Here is a 25,421-nt window from a genome sequence, read left to right on the forward strand (position 1 = left end):
AGTACCACATTTCCTTCTGGTTTTAAATTTTAAAAGGGGACTTCCCTGGTGGTCCAGTGGCTAAGACTGCACACTCCCAATGCAGGGGGCCCGGGTTTGATCCCTGGTCAGGGAACTAGATCCCACATGCTGCAACTAAGACCCAGCACAGCCAAATAAATAAATATTAAAAGAAGAAAAAGAAGAAGTTTAAATTTTAAAAGATCACCACAGAGATCAAACATCCCCAATATTTTACCAAGTCAGTGCACTTCTGATAAATCAAGGACCTAACAGTGACCACTGAGATTTAAATTGAGATCTAACAACAGTACTTGCTCCAATTAACTTTTTCTAAATAGAATAATGCTGTTCACCGTTCTGCTCCTGTCCCTACCCTCCCTGCCTTGAGACCAGGGGAAACACCAGCTATCCTCTGGTCCTGACAAAGACAGAGGAGGAGAAAGGAGGTGAGCTGTGGATGGACTGCCAAGCTCATGCCACCTGTAAAAGGTAAATATTAAAGCCACAGCAGTCTTTTTGAGAGCCCACTGATACCAGGCACCATGAGAAGGAAATCTGCATTGGCAGGTTTTGTTATTTTTTTTAACTTGACCCTGACAATACCTGCTGTGCTACCTGTGCTTTCTGCCAAAGAAGTGTCAGATGCGGGAGGAAGTTTGCACACCTGGTGAACTCAACCTCACAATGCCATTTGGAAGGAGGAGAGAGAGAGAGAAAGGCAACTACAGAAGAGAACAGAGCCAAGAAACAGAAACCAGGGAGGGGGAGGAAAAGTAATAAAACAAACAATTTGGCGGAATTCTTGTGTGACATTTTCCAAGATCATATTACACCACAGGGACAGTAATAATTAAGTATTATGGTAGCGCCAGAGTGTGAGAATACAACACTCTGGATTTGAATTTTTGTACCTGGAACTCAAAAGGAAACTCTGCACCAGCCACCGTGTCTTAGATTTTGATGCCCTGTTTGGCTGGCTGCTATTCTGTGGAGTTTCCAACCGCATGTAATTAAACATTAAGTGGTCTCTTAATGGACTGTCTTTTCCAAAAAGGCCTCTTTAAAATTTACAATCAGTATGTCTATAGAAAACACTAAGTAATTCCCTTTGCCTATTCTGGTGACACTGTGGCCATTTCTTTAACAGCATTGTTTTTCTAAGGAGTTGGTTTGATTGAGGCAATTGGAAGGGGTGAGGGAGGGGGTAGTTTCAAAGATGGTCAAGCCAAAGCCAAGCTTGTTAGCAGCAACTGTCACACAACAAGGCCAGGACACAGGACACCATATGGAGCTTCAGCAGCTACGGACCCTGGGACCCATGTATGTTCTGAGAAGCAGCTTAAGTGCTCCAACCTCCCTCCACATGCCCAGATCACCCAGAGGGACTTGAGAACGGAGCATCACATGCTGTACTTCTGTTCATTGGAACATTTGAATTCTATCCAAATGTGTTTTGAAAAAAAAATGTTTTCATTCATGAAAGTGCTGACAAACATTAAGCTTCTAATGTCAATTACATTTCCACACACCTTTAAACCCAGCAGTGTTTCCCTTTTGACTCCTAAGTTTCTGTCTCCTGTAATGACCACCCATCAGTGTGTTCTCCCATAAACACGAATGTGAGCTCCACAGGAGGTGAAACCTTGTGTGTCCCAAACCCAGGAGAATGCCTGGTACAGAGAAAACCCTCAAATATTCACTGAATGAACAGATACATCTTTATAATGGTCCTAGTTTTCCTAAACCCTAATGAAAGTTTAAGTGGAAACTTAATTTTACAGAAGTTTGACACCTGAGAATATTTTCCTATAGCCATTCTAACATCCATTTTAATCTCTCTAAAACCAGAAAAACATTCTGATTTTATTATTCATGTAATTCGTTAGTAATGCAGCTAGTGTCTGCTGTTTGGAGCAATTTACAGCAGGCATGAGAAGCTGCAATGAGCTTGGTTATTCTTTGAAACTCCTGAGGAGGTCATAGCTGAAGTGCCTTCAAGGCAAATACTGACTCATTAAATAATTACATTTCCTTGTGGAACAAATGCAAATCTATATTAACCTACAGAAATCTCTTTGGCAGTTACAATATTAGTGTCAGAACTGTCAAAAGAACTGAAAAAAAAAAAAAAGGGACTTTCCTGGCAGTTCAGTGGTTAAGATTCTGTGCATCCACTGCAGGGGGCAACGGTTCGATTCCTTGTCAGGGAACTAAAGTCCCACATACTACATGGTGTGGGCAAAAAAAAAGAACTGAAAAATACATTTGGTATTCAATAAGCATACAGTTAGATACATCGTAGATGGAAACTCACACCTAACAGGTCATTTAGCAGCAATTCCAGCCCTCCACTAATGCTGGACAGTTCCTGAGACTTAAGTCCAAGAGTTCTTCCTTCTCTAGCTTTAAATGTTCCAAACTGGAGATTGTCCCACTTCCTTGGAAGAACTTTTCCATAGCTAGTGAGAGGTCATCACTGACATATTTCTTGTTCCCATCAGTTTACTCCAAATTAGTCTTGGACAATTCTTCTGCCTACCTGATGGGTGATGACTTTTCAGGCACTGGCAGGTGGTTGTCAGGTCCTTGCTCCACTGCAGACATCACAAAGGTCTTGCCTCCTTGCCCATGCGCTCAGAGACATGTTTTGATTTTGCAACCTTAAACAAATTGCTTGCACAGTGTGTGCTGAAGCACTGTGGAAGCTGATGACTAAAACTTCACTCTTTGCAAACATAGTCCATTTTGCCTATTCAGGCTTTCTTGAGACATCAGTCCCTCTAGCCACTTATTCGTTTTCCCTGTAATTCCTTAGAGAGCTGAATTGCCATCTTCAGTAAATTCATTTGAACAAATTCATTACCCTGTTCTCTTCTCCTTCTGCCATCATCCATACTAGTTGATTTGCATAAAGCCTTTTTTATTCCCAATTATTCTCTTACTTCTTTTTTTAAACCAAGAGCCCATTTACAAGGTCTTTATTACTTTATTACTAGATTACTTTACCTCACTCTTCTTGTTAAATGCCAGTGTGTAAGGGGGAAAATGTGAAATGCAATGGCAGCCCTGTTTGAGCTACATTTAAAAGGAAATTAAAACCATGTTTTGACAGTGTTTTTAGAGATGGGGAGGGGGCAATAAACATTGCCCACAGAATGAACTAACCCACATTATGTGGGAATAAAGATGCCAGTATAGTTCTTAACTAAAGTGAGAGCAGGTTGGTGTTCAGAGTGCTTGGAGCTGGGAAAAAACTACTTGCAGTGATGGATAAATATTTTAACTCTTAACATGGAGAGGACTAGAGGTATGATTTAAAGATAGTAGGGCTGGGAAATTCCCCGGCAGTCCAGTGGTTAGGACTCTGTGCTTCCACTGCAGGGGGCATGGGTTCGATCCCTGGTAGTGGAACTAAGATCCCACATACTGCTCAGCCAAATAAATAAATAAATAAATAAAGTAGAGTGGTTTGTCTTGTTACACCTTAACCCCCTTATAAAATCTGTCTTTGCTCTTACTTCCTTCTTTCCAAATATATTTGCAGATTTCAAAATCCTTATGGTTTCTACCAATGTTGAACAAAAAAAATACAGACTCTTCATGACAAAGGCAAACACAATACAAAATAAATTTAACCACGCAGTTATGTAACACATATAGTTTGATACATATTATACAATATTATATAATCACTCTTCTTGCATTCATCCTATTACATCTGTGTTCCTGTCCATTTAGTAGAAAGAGCACAGTCAACATTAGTTCACCGTGCCTTCTGACTCTGACTCAGTTTTGCTGGCCAGTGGCTGACTACAATGATGATGACAATAATGGTGATAATAATAACAGAGAACATGGACTGAGCACTTATTAAGCCAAGTGCTTTAATACCCACAACAATTGGGGGAATAGAAACTATTGTTTTTCCTGTTTTACAGATGAGGACACTAAGGCACAGAGGGGTTAAATAATCTTCATAAGGACAAATATCTACAAATATCATTATAGAGGAGCTTGGATTCAAACCCAAACAATCCAACTCTAAAGCCTGAATGCTTCACTACTATCCTTAACTACTCCCCTAGTGAAACTAGGGGCTAATTTCTCAAATAATGAAAAACATATACTGACTTACATTTTCTAAGGCACCTGGAAGTTACATCTCCTTATTAAATAATGTTGTGTGAGGGTTTCTACAATGTCAGGAGAGCTAGAAACATAGGCAAAAAACCACAACACAATTTGTATATGAAGTTGGGGTAAAATTAACCAAAGCTCAGGAAAAGTTCAAAATATTCAGAAAAGATAAGCAGGATGAGCACAAGTTGCACGTTCACAAGGGAAGCTACAGATGTCCCTTGGCACCAAATCCACTCAAGTTATCAATGAACGACACAAATGTAAAAGTTCAAGACCTACAATAAAAACTGACCTCTGGAAAGTAGTAAATTTGCCAGCTTGGATAGATCTTTGAAAGGCTGAGTAAATCACCTAGTCCAATGCTCTGTTTATTGATTTAAGACATATGCAAATCATTTCAATACGGGTGACTGATCCCATCCTCACCATCATCATCTTGAAGAAGTGGCAGCTCTAACCAAGGAAACAAAAGCCTAGACTCTTCCCCTTTAAGGTTCTGGACTCTATCCAGACCCTCTCATGAAGCAGAGAGATACTAAAGAAAGATAGTCTTGAAATTGGAAGCCCTTACAAATACTCTAAACATGTGTGTTTGCCTCTTGGCTGACCAGGAAAATGTTGTGACTCTCTTTATGCTTTCTGAACATTATATCATCAAAACACTAGAGCCAAGGCCAGTCTTAAGCGGTAAAAAGCCTTCATTGTTTACCCCATGTCTTATTTCCCCACAGTCACTTAGGCAACTGCCCAATGTTACAAAATGCACCACTTTATCCATCAGTGACTTTTTGTCATAAGGGGTGTTCCTTTACCAATGTATACAATCACCCATCCTATGATTAGTAATTGTAGCTTAGGTTTATTTAGTGTATCATTTTGGGGAGAAGATACCAAAGGATGGAATAGGGTTTGTAAATACCAGTTAATTAAAAAGCTAGGGCAGCAAACAAATAGACTTGGAATGAAGTTATGGAAAAACATAGTGACATGGTTCTGTGACACTGTTTGCTGACAACTGAAGTTCTGTGTAAGTGAAGCTGATCTTTGATCCTGTCCAAAGGAACTTTTTGCTAAAAATACCTAAAACAATTTGGTTTTACTTTTACCATCAATGATCCACTTCCAACACATGGACGTTAAAAAATATATTAAAATAGCTGCAGTATTTTGAAAACCTCTCCATTTTTAAAAAATCTGTCGATTCTCTCTAGAGCCATCTAGCAAAATCAAATAGAATCATTACAACTAGTATATTGGAGTAGCAGGGGCAGAATAATTCCACCAAGTAGTAACGGCAGGTTTCTATGACTTCAGGCTAGAACTGAGTACGCTGGGACATGAGACTAAAACTCTTCCCTCTACATATTTGAAAATGTGAATAGTAGTAGTTCCCCTGCAGGTCACTTGGCCACCCGTCTCTGGGCACCAACACATAGGACAGCTTTGTTTTTCAGTACACCCCTTTCCTTTATTCTCCACTGCCCATCACTTCTGCTGTCCCTTCTAGCCCTGAACTTTACACCAAATGAGCATATGGTGATCTGTACTGACCTTAGAGATGGCAAAATAAAAGCCATTTTCAAAACAATAAAACCAATTCTAAATAGGACTTTGCCTTTTATTTAAGGTGAATTTCCCCTTTACTGTTTGGCAAAAACATTCATTTCCAGAGGCTTTTTCTAGTCATAGTTACAGTGATGTTGTTCAAAGTTTATTGGGCAGGGAACACACAAGGTTACCTTTTCAACCTTTCTAATTTTTATTGGATTCTAAGCTCCTACATCTTGGCCCTCAGGCATTTTCGTTGACACAGCCTCCTACCTTCCAGTCCAACAAAGACCAAAGACTTTGGATATGAATTTTTTAAAGTAACCACTGGAGAAGAGGCTTCAGTTGTATTGGCCCAACTGGCAATCTGTGGAAGGCCACACGAATTGCTCAGAGATAATGCCCTGCCTTTCACCTTGCGGTCACCAGTTTGAGTCAAGCAGAGATTAACGGTGTCCAAGGGTTGTTATCATCTGGTGATGGCTTGGGAGCTGATATGAAATAAATTGCTAGTATCTTGTGTCTACTTGCCTGAGGTCGCCTGGTTCAGGCTATTTGAGGGACCAGATCCAAATCTTAGCTGCAATGGTTACTCTAAATGGAAGCCTCTGTGCAAAGATCAAATGCTAAATAAACCATAGATTATACCTCTTCTTGCGTTAATGGAAGATATCCTCTCAGACAAGGTTGGAAGTAAGCTGGGGAGTTCTAAGTGGGGGAAGTGGGCAAAATCTGCTATTCAAGACGAAAGTCCTCTAAGTATTTAATTTAAATTCTATCCTGGGTCCCCTACAGGTGATTATACCATCTGATCTGGAATTCCTCTCCTGGATGACATAGTCTTGCCCTCCTTCTCACTCAGTCAGAAGGTCCCACACCTCCCTTATCTATTGTTTCATCCACCTTTGACAGTCATCAAGCTTTAAAAGGAAAAACTTTTCAACAGAAAAATTTGGGAACCTACACATGGTTGGTATGTGCACACATATTTATGTATGTGCAGAGACAGAAAGAGAGAGAACCAATTCACATTAAATTTTCTGAAATAGTTAATTAGGGTCGGAGACTATCTTGTTATTATTGTTGTTATTGCTGATTGTTTTGTTTTGATTAAAAAGGCTTTTGGATCTGAATCATTAAAATATTTGCTTAAATTTTCTACTTGATATTTCATGCAAAATACCATTAGAACAAATCTTGTCTACTTCATTCATTAATTTAATGTGTCATACATAAACAGACTCATGGACAATAATTCATTTAGGTAGAATTTAAAAATAACTAGGTAGAATTTAGAAATAAAAGGGACTTTTAAGATTATTTTGTTTAAAGAAAATTAAAGGTTGCTAAAAGTTAAGGGTAGATTTAAATTTTACAGGGCTGCCATCTTGTCCAATTGTTACCAAGAACTACAAAAGTTTCCATCTCCAAGTTCACCCTTCATTCACAACCTATGCATCATAAAAACCAACGGTTCATAATTTGGGGTGGTTACAAACCCTTTTGTAAATCTGGTGAAAGCTATGGATCTTCTGCCCAGAAAAAATACACTTAACATACAAACCAGAGAAATTTTCATACAATTGAGTTAATTTACCCATCCCCTAAAATCAATCCACAGACAACCATCCCCAAAAGGATACTTGAGTCACAGGTTAAGAATTCCTGAAAAAGATATCAGCTCAGGCAACTTCTAGTAAGAGTACCTACTCCACATCTTTATCAATACATATGAAGAAAAGAAAAAAAGGAGAGGGCTTCCCTGGTGGCGCAGTGGTTAAGAATCCGCCTGCCAATGCAGGGGACACGGGTTCAAGCCCTGGTCCGGGAAGATCCCACATGCCGCGGAGCAACTAAGCCCGTGTGCCACAACTCCTGAGACTGCGCTCTAGAGCCCACGAGCCACAACTACTAAGCCCGCATGCCACAACTACTGAAGCTCGTGTGCCTAGAGCCCGTGCTCCACAACGAGAGAAGCCACCGCAATGAGAAGCCTGCGCACCGCAACGAAGAGTAGCCCCCTCTCGCCACAACTAGAAAAAGCCCGCGCGCAGCAACGGAGACCCAATACAGCCAAAAATATATAAATAAAATAAATAAATTTATTTTAAAAAAAAAAAGGAGAAAAAGCAATATGCCCTCTTAAAATGGGCAGAAATCAAGATTATTGGTTTAATCAACCCAATTATTTGTCCTTGAAAATGGTGAATACATGTTTGTACCACTTCTCCTCCACCTCAAAACTAGAGGGCCTTAGAGTATGATCAATTTTAAGACCAAACATATCTCTTATGATTTTGGTAAAAGATAATTAACAAACAGACTGAGGTTCTGTTAGCCTTCTAGAGCTTCAAGTGGTCAACTCAGACTAAAATTAAAAATAGGGTCAACTTAATCAGCAAGAGCTACTGAAAAATAAATTTCAGTTAGAGACTTAGATCAATTTAAAATTTAAAAATTAATGTGGGGCTTCCCTGGTGGCGCAGTGGTTGAGAATCCGCCTGCCAATGCAGGGGACGCGGGTTCAAGCCCTGGTCTGGGAGGATCCCACATGCCGCGGAGCGACTAGGCCCGTGAGCCACAATTACTGAGCCTGCGCATCTGGAGCCTGTGCTCCGCAACAAGAGAGGCCACGATAGTGAGAGGCCCGCGCACCGCGATGAAGAGTGGCCCCCGCTTGCCACAACTAGAGAAAGCCCTCGCACAGAAACGAAGACCCAACACAGCCATAAATAAATAAATAAATAAATATTAAAAAAAAAAAAAAAATTAATGTGATTCTTCTTTCCAAAATTACCTAATTTCACTTTAGACATATATGTCTAATACATATGTACACATATATATAATGTACACATGTATATATGTGTAATTTCTATATTACCCATATAAATATATATAGTTGCCCAAAATATCTGCCTCCCATTAAAAAAAAAATCCTTACCACTTCCACAGCAGTAAGAATGGCTGAAATTCCCCAACCAAACACAACTCAAAAGTTATCAAATTTGTTTAGATTAGTGGCCAAGAAGGACTCAGGGGAAGGCTTTACATGTGCATCCTTAGTGTTCAAAACTACCTCAAAATTCAGTTTAGACGACTTCGTCAGCCAGTAGTCAAAACGTACCCTGGCACGAAGTAATCTCGCCGCTCCACACGCCAGCTGGCAAGGCCTCGAGTTGGAACCGGAAGCCGCTGCCAGCCGGCCGCCCAAGCCCTCGGGGCCCGGGTGGGTGCACTTCCGCGAGGACACTGGGACGGTGCCGGCTATTCCTCGCGGGCCCGGCACACTTGGTTCCGGGGTCTTAGCCCAGGCCTGGCGCGGTAGGTAGGGGTTATGCCAGGTTGCGAGCTCTAAGGATAAGCCTGTTTCAGTTCCCGCGTCTTTCACCACAAGAAGCTTGAGGGAGGAAGTCTGGACTTCGGAGCCCGCCCAGCGTGGGGCTGCGGTCCGGGCATGCGGCGAGAAGAGCGCCCACGTCGCCCTTGACCGAGGGGAATCATTGCCTCGCGGCGTCCTTACACTCATACCCCCATCAGATCCTCGTAAAGACCATGGATGCGGTTGGAGAAGGAAGAGCACGCGGACCGCGGGCTCCCGGGTCTCCCCCGCTTCCGCGAGGAGGCACAGTGCCCTAAGGACCCAGCCTCGCCTCTGCCGGCTGGGCGCGACCCACATTCCACAGCTCCGCAGGGGACCCGGCGGCGCCATGTGCGTCCTAGAGCATGGCTCGGGGCGCTGTGGGTTCGAGGCCCACTTCCGGGGCTGGTGCCCGTACGCTGCATGGGTTGGGAGGGGGGTCGTGATCTCAATGTCGCACGCAGCTGCTGCGTAAGCTGCTTCTCAGCCACTCCAGTAACTCCCAGCCTCACCCGTTACTCTCTCCGGACTCGCCAAATGACCTTAGCCCGGGACGCCGCGCGGGCAGGGGAGGCCCCTGGGGCGATGCCCGGGTGTATTTTGCAGCCTCCGAAGGCCCAGCGTTTGGAGTCTTCCGCTTAGTTCGCTGGGTGAAAGGTGGGGGTGGAGAATGGGAACACGGTGCACTTGCCACATTTTTCGTTGAAAGCCGGGAACCCACTCCCTCCCTGGCGCCGCGGCCGCTGCCAGGGCGTCCTTTGCGTCGTCGACTGCGCGCACCCTGTCCAGAAGGCTTCCTCGCGGGCAGCAGGAGAGCTCCACGAGTGTTCCGGACGTGGCAGGTCTTGTCAGGGCAAGCCAAGCAGCCTCTTCACAGGCTTCGCTCCGAGGCGGCCAGAGGCCGAGAGGCTCGGGAGTACCGCGGGGAAACCCCAGACTTAGGGGAAACCGACATCCCAGGCAGGGGCCTAGGTGTGCCTTAGCCACCGCCTTTCGGGCATCGCTCCATTAAAAGAGGGGAGGGGAGGGGCAGTGACCGGCGACCCGCCCCTCTTACGTCTGGGGGTGACCTTACGCCTATAGGCAAGTTTTCCCCTCCCCTTTCCAGAACAGTTTGCGATAGTTAAATACGGTTAAATGAAGAACACAGAGGACTCCCGCTCTGCTGTCCGGAAGAACGCCTCTTAAGAGCATGGCAGCTAACAAGAGGTTCGACTGTAAGCTGATAATCAGGTAGCTGTGGTCGGACACCCACTCCAGAACGTCGCTGCTCAGGAGCCATGTTATCACACACGACGTCCATTAGGCCCCAGTAATCCGCTATCAACGCATTTTAGAGCCATTTGAATGTTAAGGCGATTTTTATTAATGGCCCAGGAGCCTAAAATGTGACTGTTGGTTCTAGGAACAGATTTTAACACAACTGGAGGCTGCTATAAGTGATTTTTAGGTCTCAGTGTAGCCTAAGGCCTCTGGAGATTCCAGTTGGGCGATTGGAGGCAGGGTCTAAGGAGAGGCTTCACTCCACCCAAAAGCTGTCTCTACGGGCGTTTTATGGCCTTTACCTCGGGAACCTGGGTTGGAGGGTGAGCAGACCTGCAGAGTGCAGGATATACCCTGTGGGATTTGGTGGTCCCGTCATGGGCAGTTCAAGGGGAAAAAAGAAAAAGGCAATAGTATAGCTGCTAAAAACTGGCATTTTATTTTTAAAGTCCTCTGCTGGAAATGTCTTCTAGTGATGTCAAGTAGACTAAGAAGCCTTTCATCCAAAAGGCCATTTTTCCACTCCGAGGTAGGCAAACTATGTCTAGGACACTGGAGCGGGTGACAGGATTCCATCTGATTCTTGGATAGTTTTTTTGTCCCCCTGTGGTGCTGAAACAGAAGTCAATTCAAACTTTGGCCACTTACCATTATATTTGCTACGGGATTCTTTTTTTTCCCCCCCCTTTGTTGTTGTGTTCCCCCCCCCCCGCCCCCCAATACCATGTTTCCTTCCTCTGAGAATTGAAGGTAAAGGATGGGGAAGATTAAGGAATAAAAGTGAGTCACAGACCTCACGCTGTTCGACTTTCCCTCTAGGAGAAAAACAAAATTCGAAGCCGACCCTCCCCCTAGTGATAGCCTGACCTCTCTGGTACCTGCAGTTATCTTTGACCAAATGGGTTGGACTTGGTAGGGCTCCTTTATTTGAATTTGCTTATTGTTTGTTTACAGTCGACAGCAGGTTGGTTTTTAAATATAAAACACACTGCTTGCAAGAGAGGAAGTCTGGCTAGTTCTCTTTAGAGCTGGGGGCACCTCCCTTGCTTGTGGGGACTGCTGCATAGTAGAAGGCCTTTCAAACGCATGCCTGCTTACTTCTCCTCTCCAGCCATTTCTCCATACAAAAGCTTCCTCCAGCCCCCGTGATGGGTTCCCTTTCCTTCGAACTGCTTCCACCAGAAAAACTGCCCTTTACAGAGTCTAAATTTCGTTTTAATCAGGTTAAAACCGAAAAACCACTTATTATTTTAAGGTCTCATGTTGCTATTAACAGGCAGTTTAGAAGAGATGCTCCAAGCAATCGTATACAATGTGTCTCAACACACCGAAGCACTACCGTTCACATGTAATGTTAATTCTGTCCGAGACAAATCCCATAATCTGTGCAGTTTCAGAGCCTAATACGGAAAAACATCGGGGTGGGTTTTGTTTGGGGTTTTGCTCTCTCCATCCCAGGGGAAAGTGCCAGGGGCTCCCCGTTTTTTGTATCATGCTAACCCAAGGGCAGAAATGGGACGACTAGGGGGATCAGGTTTTATCAGGGCACGCTGCGCTTACAGGGTTCTGGCCGTTGAGAAGAGGAAAAGAAGTGTTCAAGACACTGGTCGCAGATCTGGGCATGCAGATGCGTGAATGGGGCGTGAACCCTTTTGTGGTACGAAAGGGAAAGAGATAAGGTTTTGAAGGAAGGCGTGAGGAAGGCAGAGGTCATGGCAGAACCCGACCCTGCATCTCCGCATTTTGGTCGTTTTCTAAGACGTCAGCTTCCGTTTGTGTGGGATGCGCCTGTCTTCTGCCCGACTCCTTTGTGTTTCTCTTTTGTATGATTAAAACACGTCTGTGTATCAATAAACCACCACCTCACACTGGCACTCCTGGTTTTGGGTTACAGCTTTGTCCGGGTAACAACAGCGAGGTTTTCAGCGGGTGTTAGACGCGGGTTCAAACATGGGGTGAGCGCGCCGGGGCTGCCCGCCCGAGCGCCCGCTTCTGGTAAGTGGAGGCGGGCGCTGGACTGCGGCCCTGCCCCGCAGGTAACCGGAACGGGCCGCCCGGCGCTGTCCGGGACGCCAGAGGCACGGCTTTCCCCTTCCAGAACTGGCCTCTGGCCTTCAGGGCGGTTGAGTGCTGCGCCGGGTCTGAAAAGGAAAAGTCAGGGCATCCAGTTTAAAGACGAAATCTAGAGGCGTCCGAGAAAAGCGATGAGCCGAGGGTAACAGAGCCCCGCTCCCCCCTGAAAGGCTCAGCTCAGAGCCCAGGAGCCCCAGGGAGGGCAGAACGCCGAGCGCAACTCCCCCAGCCCCACTAGCAGAAGCCCCAGGCTTTCCTGGAGGATTCCTGGGGCCCCAGGCAGGCCCAGCTGGACCCCCTCGTCGGCGCCACGTCTTCGCCGGACACCGGAGGCCAAAGGCGCTGCGGGAGTCCCCGCTGTGGCGGCGGCGGCGGCCTCGCCCTTCACCGCGAGTAGGACACCCAGCCGTCTGCGGCGCTTCCTCCCGGGGAGAGAGGAAGGCAAGAGGCCGCGGACGCCGTCGGGCCCGCGTCTCTCCCCTGGCCCCCTCTCCCGGGCCCGGCAGGGCCAGCTCGCCATCCTCTCCTTCGGTCTCGGCTTCCCTTCCCTCCAGCTCAGGGCGTTCGCCTCCTGGCCGGGCCACGCACGCGCACCTGGAGCCCGCCCGGCCCCCGAGCTCGGCCAGGCCGTGAAGTCACCCGGCCACGGGTGCCCAGGACCACGGCTGACCCGGAAGCCTGACTTCAGGGCTCGAGGAGGCCGTGCTCCTCCCTGGGCTGGCGGCGCGCGGGCCTCGCCGGGGCCCACAGTGCCCGGAGCCCGAGAGGGAGACTGAGGACCGGGCCGTGAGAGGGGCTGCGGCTCAGCCGAGGTTCCGACCAGAGCCGGAGCCGGACCAGAGAGAGGGGAAGCCGGCGGACGAGCGCCTCAAGGCCGCCCCTTCCCGGCCCGCAGGGCCGAGTGGGGCCCAGAAGGCGGCGCCAGCTAGAGAGCCACCTGGGCCTCGGGCCCCCCGGGGCAGAGATGGGAGTGCCATTCCCAGCTAGCTCCGATCGGGCAGTCGAGACTTAGAAAACGCAGCTCTGAAAGCCCGCCGTGGATTCGGCGGGGAGCACAGGCCGCTCCCGGGCGCCACGTCCTCGCAGTCGCGCCCGGGGCCTCCGGGGCGGAGGGTGTGGAGAGCCGCAGGGAAGGTGAGGTGAGAGGGAAGCGAGTGGGAGAGGAGCTGAGGAAACTGACCATGATCTCAGACTCCGAGGTTTCCAAAGCCGGAACTTAATTGACTTGATTGGATTTCTCTTCTTATCTGTGAAGGGACGAAACACTCCCGAGGTGAAATACAAAGGGCCCAGAATCTTTGTGGGAAAGATAAAGGTTTGGGACAACAGAGCTTTGTAAAGCAAACTACCCCACCCTCACCTGCACCCCTCGAAACGAAGGTTACATCAACATTCAAGTCTTTGTTGTTCGCCAACAAGCGGTTGAAATCGCTCCCCGACGCCTTTGGAGGATGGCGTCATTTCAGTACCAAGTAATGACGATTATTGGACTAAACTTCATAAAGCCGGGTCCTGGCAGGGCGCGGTGACCGGAACTCTCTGGACGTGGGAGCCCGCGCTCGCTCCCCGCCTCCCTTGCCCTCCCTCCGTTGCCTGCGGTCAGGGGGAATTCATTTCTACTTCGCCGTCAATCCAAAGGGATTTAACTCCGTGGTCTGTTAAACGAAGTTGTGCAAAGGTGATGGCAAAATTAGTTTCAGAGGGGTCTCGGCGCCTTTTTTCTGACGTCCTCCTTTTTTAAAGTACGGGGAGAGAACCCTAACTGCGTGATTTGCTGAGCAGTCCGCTGTTTGTGGTTGTCGTTATTGTTTTTACAGAGAGGGTGCTCTTTCCTGTCCCTTTGTGGGGCATCCTGAAAACTGAAGGCCGTGTGAGAAATTACTGAGGATCTGCTTTCCTTGCATGAGACCCAGTATCTGGACAACTATAAAGCAAAGATTGATGTTCGTTCCTTCTCTAACTCTCTCTCTCTGCACCCTCCACCCCCAGCCCCAATCTCATTCCAGTTGTAAACTACGGTAGGGTGAATATTATCAGTAGGTATTAGAAAATCTTGCCATCAAGTTGTGCCTCAGTTGTTGACTGTAAACTATTCCATTTCCTCATTTCCTTTAGCAGCAAAACAAAAACAATTCTTAGACAAGATCTCATGTAGGGCTCAAGACAGCATTTGCAGCAGCCAGGGAGGGGAAAATCAGCCAGAAAACAAAATGGTTGCAACTGCTAACATTCATTTTAAAAGTTACAATCAAGAATCACTTAATTTTGGTCAGATTTAAGAGCATAAGGAGTTTAAAATGAAATTAAATATTGCTTTTAACTGCAGAGCACCATAATCATTGAATCATTGGCCCATTTTGTCTTTTCTGGTGATTGGTTTACAAAATGCAGGTACAACTGAGAAGAGACCTATTTTTTTTTTCCCTCAGCACTTTCTAAAAAAAAAAAGAAAAAAAAAAAAACCTGACCAGGGTGCCTTATGTTCAACTACTGAAATTATAGGTTTTAAAACTTTTCTGAAACTCTTTTGTTCAGAAATCATTTCTGCCTGAATTGCTTTCAGATTCTGATTACATTCCCTCTCATGTTTACCTCAGATTTTTTTGGAAGTTAAAAAAAGCCCCTTAATCAAATAAGAGAATAGAAACAAGGAATTCTTGTCATTCACATTTTCTCTGAGGTACTACAGTTCGCCCCTTCTCGCTTAAAAAATTGATCTGTGTTAAGACATGCTAGTAAAGTGCCTAAGAAATTGTTAGGGTATCTGGCAGGGAGGGAAAAGCAAGGAGAGCTTTTGATTATTAGGCTCTCTATACTCAATTTCAGAGCAGTACTAATGAAAGTCACAAAAAGTTGACATACCGGTCATTCATATCTTGTTCATTCATAGATTAGGCCCCCCTCAAAATTTTTTTAAAATAAAGTTTGCTAATTCCCTCTCTGACCCAAGAAAAACATGTTTTGGGAAGGAGTGGCTGAATGTGGGCTTCTCATTCATAAATGGTGGTATAAAATTAAACTGGACCCAATGTTGTGCTAGAACCATTTTAATATAATTATACATATCTGCCAAATCCAGGAAGAAAGGTTTATGCATATATAACTTTTCCAGTTAACATCTGCAAGCATAAACAACGATGATCTCAGTTTATAAATTCATCAGGGTCAGAGCAATTGACCAATGTCTCTTTACTGCTAGGCTTACCAACAGCAAATTACAGATGAGTTAGTGTCCTTTTGTTTCTCTTCTCTCACTCTCCTTGTCCAGAGACATTTTGTTGTAAAGTTTCAGTGCAGCTCACCTCCAGCCAAAGGTAATCTTTTTAGATAAGTACTCAGTTGCTCTGAATTTACTTATAATTATAACCTATTTAATCACAGAAGAACCCCCGCAGAGGTGGAGTTCAAGTTTGCATACAATAACAGGAGATCACAGTTTTGAAGTCTAGCACAGATTAAAAACCACAGATGTACCATTTATATAAGACACACACTGATTGTCTCTTAAACTACATATTGACTCCTTATGAACATTATTTTTTAAATAAAGTAGTGCATCTAGGACAATCAGTCGCACAATTCACACAGCCCTGAAAAGTTTTTCAGTGCCAACTACCAGTTGGTCATGAAACGTGAGTGAGCTTGAGACACTGTCCATTCCTAAGATTCAACCAAGGATTGGCTATGACATTGGAACACCTCTGCTTAAGAGGGCTATGTCCTTCCCTCCTTTCCCTCACAATTTAGTTTTGTTTGTTTATTTTTGGTGGTATTTGGTTGCACGTGGCTAGAATGCTTTCGATCACTCTGCAAATCAGTAAAACCAATGATCTAAAACTATGATAGGATCTTAAGTATCAAATGGTTTGTCCATTTCAGGTAGCTGGTTGGCAGGCCCCTCTAAGGCCTTTCATTTTTCCTTCTATGCCTCCCGGGACATTGATCAGAAGATGAGTCTGAGCATCATACCATCTAACTCTTTTAACCAATGCCTGGCTAAAACTGGAATGTCCAGCTCAGTATATTTAAAAATCACCCACAAAAAGAGGTTCTGCAGGTCCTCACAAAACCTGGAATTTCCACGAAGATGTCTGATCTTTATAATCCAAGCAGTCAGCATTGAAGTTAAGCTTCCAGGAGGCAGTTTGGTCCTTATAATCCAAGCAATCAGTGGTTGAGTTAAAACCCAAGCTTGAAGCTCCATATCCCTGGGTGGAAAGAGAAGCTGGGGACTGATTGAGATGGCTGGTGACTGCATTGGTACCCATGGGACTGAGTGTGGTCCCTGGTCCAGGAAGCTGGTGATGCATAGGGGTCAAATAAGATCCACAGTCCATGCCCCCAAAGTAGGAAGTTGAGCCAGCATATCCTTGACTATAACCTGAAGCCTGAGTATAGGTCATGGGATAGGACCTCTGCATGCAGGAAGAGGAGGTGGACAAGGGATCTGACAGTGGGGAGATGGAAGCTGGGCTCCAGATAGACACAGGAGCACTGCTGCTGGAAATGGCTGGGACTGAGGTGCTAGAGGGGGGAGTGAATTGGCCACTTGTTCCACTCTCTGAACTCACTTCCCGAGCAGGAGACGTCTTCTTTTTGGCAGGTCTCACTTTGTTTTGACCTCCATTCTGCTGTTGCTGCTGCTGTTGGCGGCACTTAGCTCTTCGATTCTTAAACCACACCTTGAAAGGGAAAGAAACTTCTTTAACATGGTTTCAGTGACTCCTTAAGGAAAAGAGTGGCTCCCAGATTATAAATCTGTCCTAGATGGACAGATGAGCTAAGCAGACAATCCCTCCTGCCAGTGAAACTCTCATATATGTTCCTGGAATTATAAGAAAGTTGGGGAGGCTCTATCTAAAACCATTTGACCCTGCTTTACTCCTAGCTCAGAACAGTAAAATTTAAGATAATCACCCAAATCATATGACTAAAAATTCTCCCCCTCACTTTCCTATCTCTTATTTCACCCCAAATACACACATACACATAAGACCCAGCTGCATTTTGGAACACTCTCACAATGGAATAGAACATATCTATGTCTTTTGGATGGGAACATAAGAGAAGCGAGGGAAAACAATCTGTTGTTATATGCCAGCAAGAACAGCCTAAATTCAAACAGTTTACAGTCCATCTTCCAGGTAGCAACTACTAATATGTAGGTTGGTTCCATCACTCTACTTTTTGTCTCTTCTAGAAAGACTCACAAAAGAAAGCTCCCAGGAGAAATGATCCTGTTGAGGAAGGTCTGAAAGCTACTATTTGCCAAAACCTTCTTTATGGTAAGTGGAGTGACTCATATATACTCTGCTTTGAGCTCAAAGACAGACTTCTCTCCTAGGCTCAAGTCTGAGCCTTCAGGGTCGTGCCACTTGACACATAGATTGTTTACTGTATTATGTTCATTGGCTTGTCAACTTTGCCTCTGTGTGTAACTTTGAAAATTCTCTTTACCAGCCTTCTTCATGTTCTGCAATGAAGGTGTTGTGTTTGGTGTGTGAGGGGGGGCTTATCAGGGAAGCTACTGGCATTTTCTGGGCAAAAGTCCTTAGCTGTCCTCTTGAATGAGCTCTCCATGTGGGTGTCTTAACTGTGGTAAAATGACGCCGTGGAGGCTGAGCGCAAACCACCCACCATGCAGAGCCATTTATTTTCTTTCAGTTAAGACTTTAGTTCAAGCCTCACAAGTGCTAAAAATTCTTCTTTCTGACTTTGAAAAAGCCTCTTTTTGATCTGCAGTTCATGCTGATGTGTCCTAGCTGAAGGGGAGTCCCAGGTGTACATGTGGTTTAGGTGCTAAACATTCTTTCCAGAGAAATCTATATGGGACTTGCATTCCAGAAGAGTTGGGAGTTTACTTTCCTCTCCAGCTTAAGGTCAAGTTAAGGGGGAGTAAGGGGAGGGGGGAAGGTATCATTGGGATACCATGTTGATATTTTATCTGCTGAATGGCTCAGATCTAGCAAATTCTGTTCTATCCCTAAGAAGTCAAAGAAAACACTCTTACTGTGTAATTTCTTCTTCTACCACCAAACTGACATGTGACCTTGAGCAAGTCATTTACTCTATTTCTTCATCTGTAAAAATACTGGAACTATCCAGGAGCTAAGCTTCTTTTACCCTTAAAAATAGATGAGAATGGGAGGGGGGATGTCCAACAGGGGAAGGGAAAGAACTAAAATATTATGTGCCTGTCCTTGAAATCTGCCAAGGCTGGGCTTCTGTCCACCAGGGGTCCAAGGGTTCTAGGACTGTGCTTTATCATTGCAGCTAAATCACCAGTCTTACCTTGCCAACTGGACCGGAAGAACCTTGGTTATAGGATTGGGTGGGGGTGGAGGGACAAAAAGGGACACGAGGAGAAATCAGACACTCAAGGGGCCCTAAGAGAAAAGTTTACTGGCTTCCGATGGAGCCGAGCATTTAGTTTCAAACCTTCCTCTGGTCCTCTCCAAGACCTGGAACTCTCCTGGGTCCTCAACATACACAGTGCTGGGGGGAGGGGTGGCAGGGTCAGGAAGGATGGCTGTGTCTATATCTGCCCTACCTGCACCCTGGACTCGGGCAAGTTGATTTTCAGCGCCACCTCCTCCCGCATGAAGATATCTGGGTATCGGGTCTTCGCAAACAACGCTTCCAGCACGTCTAGCTGCGCCCGGGTGAACGTCGTCCTCTCCCGCCGCTGTTTCCGAGGGGTGGCTGCGGGACAAGAAGCCCAGGGCCCTTTAGGGTGCGGGAGCAGCTTCTCAGTCACACGGGGTCTCTGCGGGTGTCCGACTCCCGCCACGCCCACACCTCAGCGCTCCCCTGGTCCTCGCATCAGCTCAACCCGGCCCCTACCCGTGTCCTCCCCACCCCCGCCCGGCCTCGGCTCCTCTGGCAGACCCTGCCCCCTCCAGGGGATGCCCCACTCCGCCTGACGTCGGAGATGGCTCCAGACAGAGCGTCTCTTCGAAAGCTAACCAAAAAAAAAAAAGAAAGAAAGAAAGAAAAAAAAAAAAAATGGAGGACAAAAAACAGGAACCCTCCAAAATCATCCCCTAAACCATCAACACAAAAACCCCACTCTGTGAAGTCAAAGCGTCCCTGAGGACCGGCAGCTCGAATTGATGGGGCAAATCTCGATTCTGCCCGAGATCTAGGCTTTTTTAGGACTCCAAGGGCCTTTGTTCCTCCATCTTTCAAATGGGGGCATATTTCATACTTCTTGTTCTAGGAGGATTTTAAAAAACAGATCTTATCGGAAAGGAAAGCACTCACACCCGGGGTAAATCACACCTCTAAGGATTAGAGGCTGAGGGCCTGGAGGTCAGAGGGGAAGCCCCAGGCTTGGCGGGGAGAATTTATGATGAGAAACCCGACTTCGCCAAGAGGGCACTTCCGAGGAATTGGACTGCGAGGTACAGGCAGGGTCCCCTCGCCCAAATGACAAGGGCAGTAGCCTTCCTCGCCCCACTCCTACGTTGTAGATCCACCTACTCCCTTTCCCCAGCCCCTGCCCTCTCCTCGGCCGGTAAATGCCCTGTGGCTTTGAGCTGCTTCTCGGAAGGAAAACCCAGTGGAGACCTCGCCTGGAGCTGGGGCGGGGGCGACGCCACCGCCAACCCCGGTGCTCGGGGGAGAGTGTCACAGCCCCGCGGAGCGGGCGTGGGGAAGGGCAGGGCAGCAGTGCCGCGGGGCTCACTTACCCGGGTAGCCCACCGAGGGGTGCAGCAAGTCCATGCCCGAAGTGGTCAGACTCAGCCCATTGACTGCGTAAGGCGGTTGCTTAAGATAAGACATCATGCTAAGGTTGTTTGGAGGCGCAAAGTCGGCCCAAATCCGGGAGACCCAGCCGGAAGGTCGCGCTTCGCCCGGGATGGACAGATTCAGAGTCCTGGTGGGTGGGTTTGGAGTGGTGGAGCTAAGGCAAAGCAAACAAACAAACAGAGGTGCTGGTTTACCGCTTCGGAGGACGCAGCTCTTCCACGTTCCACCACTAACTTAAGAAGAGCCCGGGCTATGCACGGCAGAGGCTTTTAAAGGACTTGCAAAGCCTCCCCCCCACCCCGCTCCCCTCCCCAGCTGCTCTGAACTAGAGGAGATGCAGAGAGACCAGATAAACCTGTCTTCCCCACCCCCAGCCAAAACTTAAAAAAAAAAAAAAGACCCGAAGAAAGCAATACAATCTGCCTCCCGCTCCCCCCCGCCCCAACAAAACCCCACGCCTCCAAATGCACACATTGCATTCCTATCCCTACATTTGCATAGGACTCCTTGGCTGGCACTAGCTAATTGTCTCAAACAAAACTTGATTGGGGCCATTTGCAGAGACAAAGAACTCTTTGGCTAAATAAATAATGCAGATAACAAAGGCCATTGGTGAGAAACAAAGAAACAATTCAAGACATCTACCTCTCCCCAGACTGTTGCCTTTCCAAGGCAGATTTTAATTATCTTAGCTTTTTACCACTTTCAACTGCTGCGAACCTAAAATGTCAGTGCACTTAACATCTAAAATACCAACTTGCTAAACAGCAAACTTGAGAAAACTGCTCAACCACTATTATTCCACATTTGAAGTCACTTCCAGTAATCATTTTCACCTAATTAGTAGTCTGGGTAATTAGATTTCGAGGTAAGTAACAGATTTATTAGGGTTTTGGAGAACTTGATTATATGTGTCTAAAGAACTAAAGCTAAACAAACAAGTATTTAACTTTTTATCGACACCCATCAAATATTTAAACGCAGTGCAAAAAAAAAAAAAGTCTTCAAGTTTGGCACAGGGTGTGCTAGGAATTCTGAAGTAAAGTTAGAATCCCACCAATCAGATAATGACAGGCTCCCACATTTGCAAGTAGAAAGGGTGCACATTTGTAGCGCAAGCCGCTTCCATGTTGATTTTGATGTGTAGAGGCTGCTGATCCTACAGGAGGCAAATTTTCGGGCATTTGGGTGCTCAGCAGCTACAGCAGAGTTTCCTGTTACCTCTAGCGCCTTTCTGCACATTCTACTTTTGAAGAAAGTAGATACACAAACACCCAGAGTTGTGAAACTAATAGAATTTCTCCCTACCTTTCAAGTGTCCTAAAATCCTATAAGAAAAAGAGCTCAGAGAGGGAAAAGGAAGGAAGAAAAAGAAAAGTTATTTACTTTATTCTGTTGACTATTTCTTACTCCCCCAAGCAAAGGGATCCAAAATGGATGTTTATAGACTGGCTGTTTGCAATTTTGGTTTTTGTTTTCCTAAAAGGTGGCACTTCTGCATGGATCTCTACTTTGCAACTTTGACACTATGAGAGATTGCTTCAAAATGGCGGACACAAGATTAGGAGAAGTTCCCTCTTACTTTTACAGAGGTCCTACTGAGTTTTAAGGACTCTGGATTTTCATATTTACATTGCTTAAGAGATCAAGACACAAAACTCCACAGATGGAACCCAGTTACTGCAACTTCTTCCTGATTTAAATTCATAGCAGAAAAAGCATGCTTTTCCACCCATAGATCTAATTTAATGTAATTTTGTAAATGCCCTTGTAGGAGTTTGTATTACCTCACCAGTAAAACTAATTTAGTTGCTCCTACAACAAAGACTTGATGTTTTATCTTTTCCTTTCATGATAGTTATTTGGAGGCTGTGAAAATAATATTGCTTTAAAATACAGTCATGTATTGGTTTTAATAGCCTCTAAGCTGGGGTTCTTTCTTGTTTAATGCAAACTGACTATGTCGGAAAGTTCTGAACTACTATAGAAACAACTGAAATCATATCGGATGTGCCCATGAGAAATATGGAAGTGTTCTTACATGTATAGCTCTCACCCAATTAGAAATGCCTGACACATCACACATTAAAATAGCACATTCCAGCATAAAAAGCAGTTACAAACAGAAAACAACAGGACAGAGATCCTTCTTGGAGCTCCTTTGCTCTACCATCGAAAAATGACCAAAATTCCCGGCATAGACTGTTTTCCATTTACTACCGGATACATCTTTAAAAGAAAAAGGAACAAAACAAAACTACGACGTGTTCTCCACAGCTAGCCTAGGTATGCTCTCTCCAAAGAAGAGGCCTTAGACACTTCCATCTAACTTTCAAAGCCCTGCCAGGAAGCCTTTCTCCCTTCCTCTCTAAGCAGAGCCCAGAAGGGGAAAAAGAAATTCCTTTTCAAAAATACAAGCCTCAAAACAACTGCTCAGGAGGTGGCCCCTGGAGAACTCCTACCTAGAAGGAGCGGGCGGCGGTCTCGCGGCGAGTCCGCGCAGCCGCTTGGCGCCTACACCTCCGGGCGCGAGTGACTTGGTCCGGCGTCCCTGCCCGGCAGCCCTGCAGCCTCGCAGCCCCGGCGCCCGCGGTCCTGCTCCACTTGCCCGCCCCGGGCCGCGCTGCCTTATATCTAACGGTCAATTCGTGCAATCTGTCGCTCCCCCTCCCCCCTCCTCCCTTCCCCCTTGTTTTGTTTTTTTTTTTCATCTTCCAAGGAGCCCATCTACCAGTTGCTGTGTCCTCGCTCAATAATAATTACCTCGTCCGAGAATTAATTATAATAAATGTTTTCTTGATAAACTAACGAGATAATCCGAAGGGCACACGTCCCTTAATTACAGGACGCCGTGCTCAGCTCTGCTTCTCGTCCGGGCTGATTAATTTTCTGCATGATGGAAAGGAAACAAAACTACGCGGACTGGCGACCTGCCTGCGGCTCGGAAGACAACGAAGAGGAAGAGGAGAGAGAAAGAAAAAGGAGATATGCGGGCAGCGCGGAAAACAGCCGGCGCGGGCCTCCCTCCGGCGAACTCGAGTGAAAGTTTCTGGCCTCAGGGAATCAAACAACGCTGCCACTCGCGAGGGAGGGAGGAGGAAACGTGCCCAAAGGGTTGGCCTTGACTATTAATTATGGCGAGGAGAAAGCCCTGGTGTTAGCTCTGAGAGCAGAGGTCTGGGTATCTACCTGCCTTTGGGGGGAGGAGTTTCCTCTTCAACTCCTCTCTTGTGCTAATAACTTTGGTGATGGGAAAAAGTCCCGAGGAGAGCAGGAAAAATCCTGACCCCCGAAGCTCTGGGATGCAGGGAGAATTTCCATGAGTGACCTCCCCATCCCCTCCCCAAGCAATCCACCACTCAAGGGGCAACGCGGCTCGGCCGTCTGTCCCCGCACCCCACTTCGGTCTGTAAAGGAGGAAAAAGCCGACTCGGCGGGATTCTGACGGGGACTTGGGTTTCAAAAAGTGTGTCCTGAAACCAGACTGTGATCTCAAGAGTCACTTGAACGCTTCAACACGAAGACTTCTTCGGAGTTTGAGGCGCGACTCGTTGCCGAGGCTGGCTGCCGGCTGAGACCTTCTGCTGGTTTCTCCCCCGGGCCGACCGAGATTGGAGGCTGGGCCTCAGCGCCCCGCTTGCCCCGGCGCGATCCGGCCCGCGCCGCCCGGGTGTCCCCGAGCCTGGGAGCAGAGCGCGCGAGCGCGCAAGCAGGCCGGGCCGCGGCCCCTGTCCGAGAACAACCGAGAGGCCGCCTTCCCACCGGAAGGATTCCAGTCCCCGGCTCCGTGCGGCCTCGGGCGGAGCAGGGGCCACTCACCGCCACTTCTGCCCGCCCCAGGTGCGCGCCGAGGGCTGCGAGGGGCGGGCCCGGAACCGTCCCCGGCAGTCACGTTGGAAAACGACCCTTCCACGCCCGCTCGGTCTAGGACCACAACACACAACAGCCATGGTGTGGGGCGGGGGGCGTATGGCACTCCCGGGTTTTTCCCCCCCGGGGTGGGGGGAAGTGGTGCTCAAAAAGAAAAAGGAGATTTGGAGGCCCTCTGGAAGAGGCCGAGAACCTTGGTGAGCTGCTCTTGGCTGGGGGAGAGGGGGCCGAAAAGAGCGAGCGGCGAGCGCCGGGGCGGAGGAGATGCCGGCGCTCCCCGCCTCCTCGGTTATCCTCTCGGGTTTCCTCTCACGTTCATTAGGGACAGGCAGGAGCTTGAGCGGCGGCCGCCGGCGCCCGCCGACCCGCCGGCAAGCCGGGCTTTGGGCGCGCGGAGGCGCCCAAATTATTATTATTATTAACAACATCATCATCATCATCATCACCATCCATCCATCCATCCACCTAGCTACATCTGCATCTTTTTGTCTCGGACTCTGAAAACGTCCTTGGGATCAATCCAAATGACCCCAACCACATGTGATGTCCAAAGCGCAAAGATCGCAGGGAGAAACCCAGAATGGGCGTTGACATAAAACAAAACCACAAACAACACCCCTCCAAAATACCCCACATCGGACTCGGAGGGTTTCCACGACGTTTTGCGAAAGCACCGACCCCAGGAGCGCGCTCCCTCCCTTCCTCCCACTCTCGCCCTTATCTCCAGATCACAAATTTTTCGCAGTGATCGTTATTACACCTCAAAAATTTGCAAGGGAAAAAAAATACATCAGCCTTAAGAAGAACTCCACGTTCTCAAAGGTGCATCAGTGGGTCTACTAGAGGCACTGGGATGACGGTAGACAGAGGGACACGTAGATATGGATATAGACAGACACGACAGACAGACACTTACCTTAGAGCCACATGGGAGGTTGGGGGGGGGGGAATCAAATTATCCTTCAAAATTCCAAATAACCAGCAATCCTAAAAAAAATCAAGAGTATTGAGTTAGAAACCTTGCAATCTTCACCCTTCCATGAAAAGTCAAACACAACAAAAAATATTTTTCTAAAGAACACAAAATAAGGAAAGTCGCTCGAGTTCGAAACGCGCGTGGGCCCCTCTGTGATACATACAAAGTAGACGTGAGGAGGGCTTCTCTAGAGATTTTTATTTTTAATAACAGTGGAGGCTGAGTTGGAGCTGAGGTCGGTTCCGCTCTCAGGGAGATTTGCTGAGAAAGCGCCTCTCTGGCAACTTTTTGACGCAAACTCTCCAACCAATGGCAGGGAGAGAATGATTGACACATCTAAGCCAGAGGGAAAATAATAAAAACACACAACAGGGGGAGGAAAACAGGCCGCTGCTGCACGGGGGGACGAGCAGGCAACAAATCCAGGCCTCCGAC

The 25,421-nt window shown here is 46.9% G+C and overlaps 1 protein-coding gene across 3 annotated transcripts; it reads right to left on the reverse strand.

Annotated features, from left to right (window-relative positions):
• Positions 1–15,419: 15,419 nt before the first annotated feature.
• OTX2 (orthodenticle homeobox 2) lies at positions 15,420–25,233 on the reverse strand. Of its 3 annotated transcripts, XM_007192913.2 has the most exons (5): positions 25,150–25,233; positions 24,927–24,997; positions 20,080–20,294; positions 18,939–19,090; positions 15,420–17,070 (listed from the first exon to the last, which is right to left on the reverse strand). In XM_007192913.2, the coding sequence occupies exons 3-5, from the start codon at positions 20,174–20,176 to the stop codon at positions 16,450–16,452; spliced, it is 870 nt and encodes a 289-aa protein (XP_007192975.1). In that variant the 5' UTR covers positions 20,177–20,294; positions 24,927–24,997; positions 25,150–25,233; the 3' UTR covers positions 15,420–16,449. The 3 variants fall into 3 exon arrangements, with proteins under 3 accessions (XP_007192975.1, XP_007192978.1, XP_028025019.1); XM_007192916.2 differs by lacking the exons at positions 24,927–24,997; positions 25,150–25,233 and adding an exon at positions 22,904–23,452; XM_028169218.2 differs by lacking the exons at positions 24,927–24,997; positions 25,150–25,233 and having other exon boundaries at positions 20,080–20,382.
• Between the last annotated feature and the right edge of the window lie 188 nt (positions 25,234–25,421).

The sequence above is a fragment of the Balaenoptera acutorostrata genome, chromosome 3 (assembly GCF_949987535.1).
Source record: "Balaenoptera acutorostrata chromosome 3, mBalAcu1.1, whole genome shotgun sequence".
NCBI lineage: Eukaryota > Metazoa > Chordata > Mammalia > Artiodactyla > Balaenopteridae > Balaenoptera > Balaenoptera acutorostrata.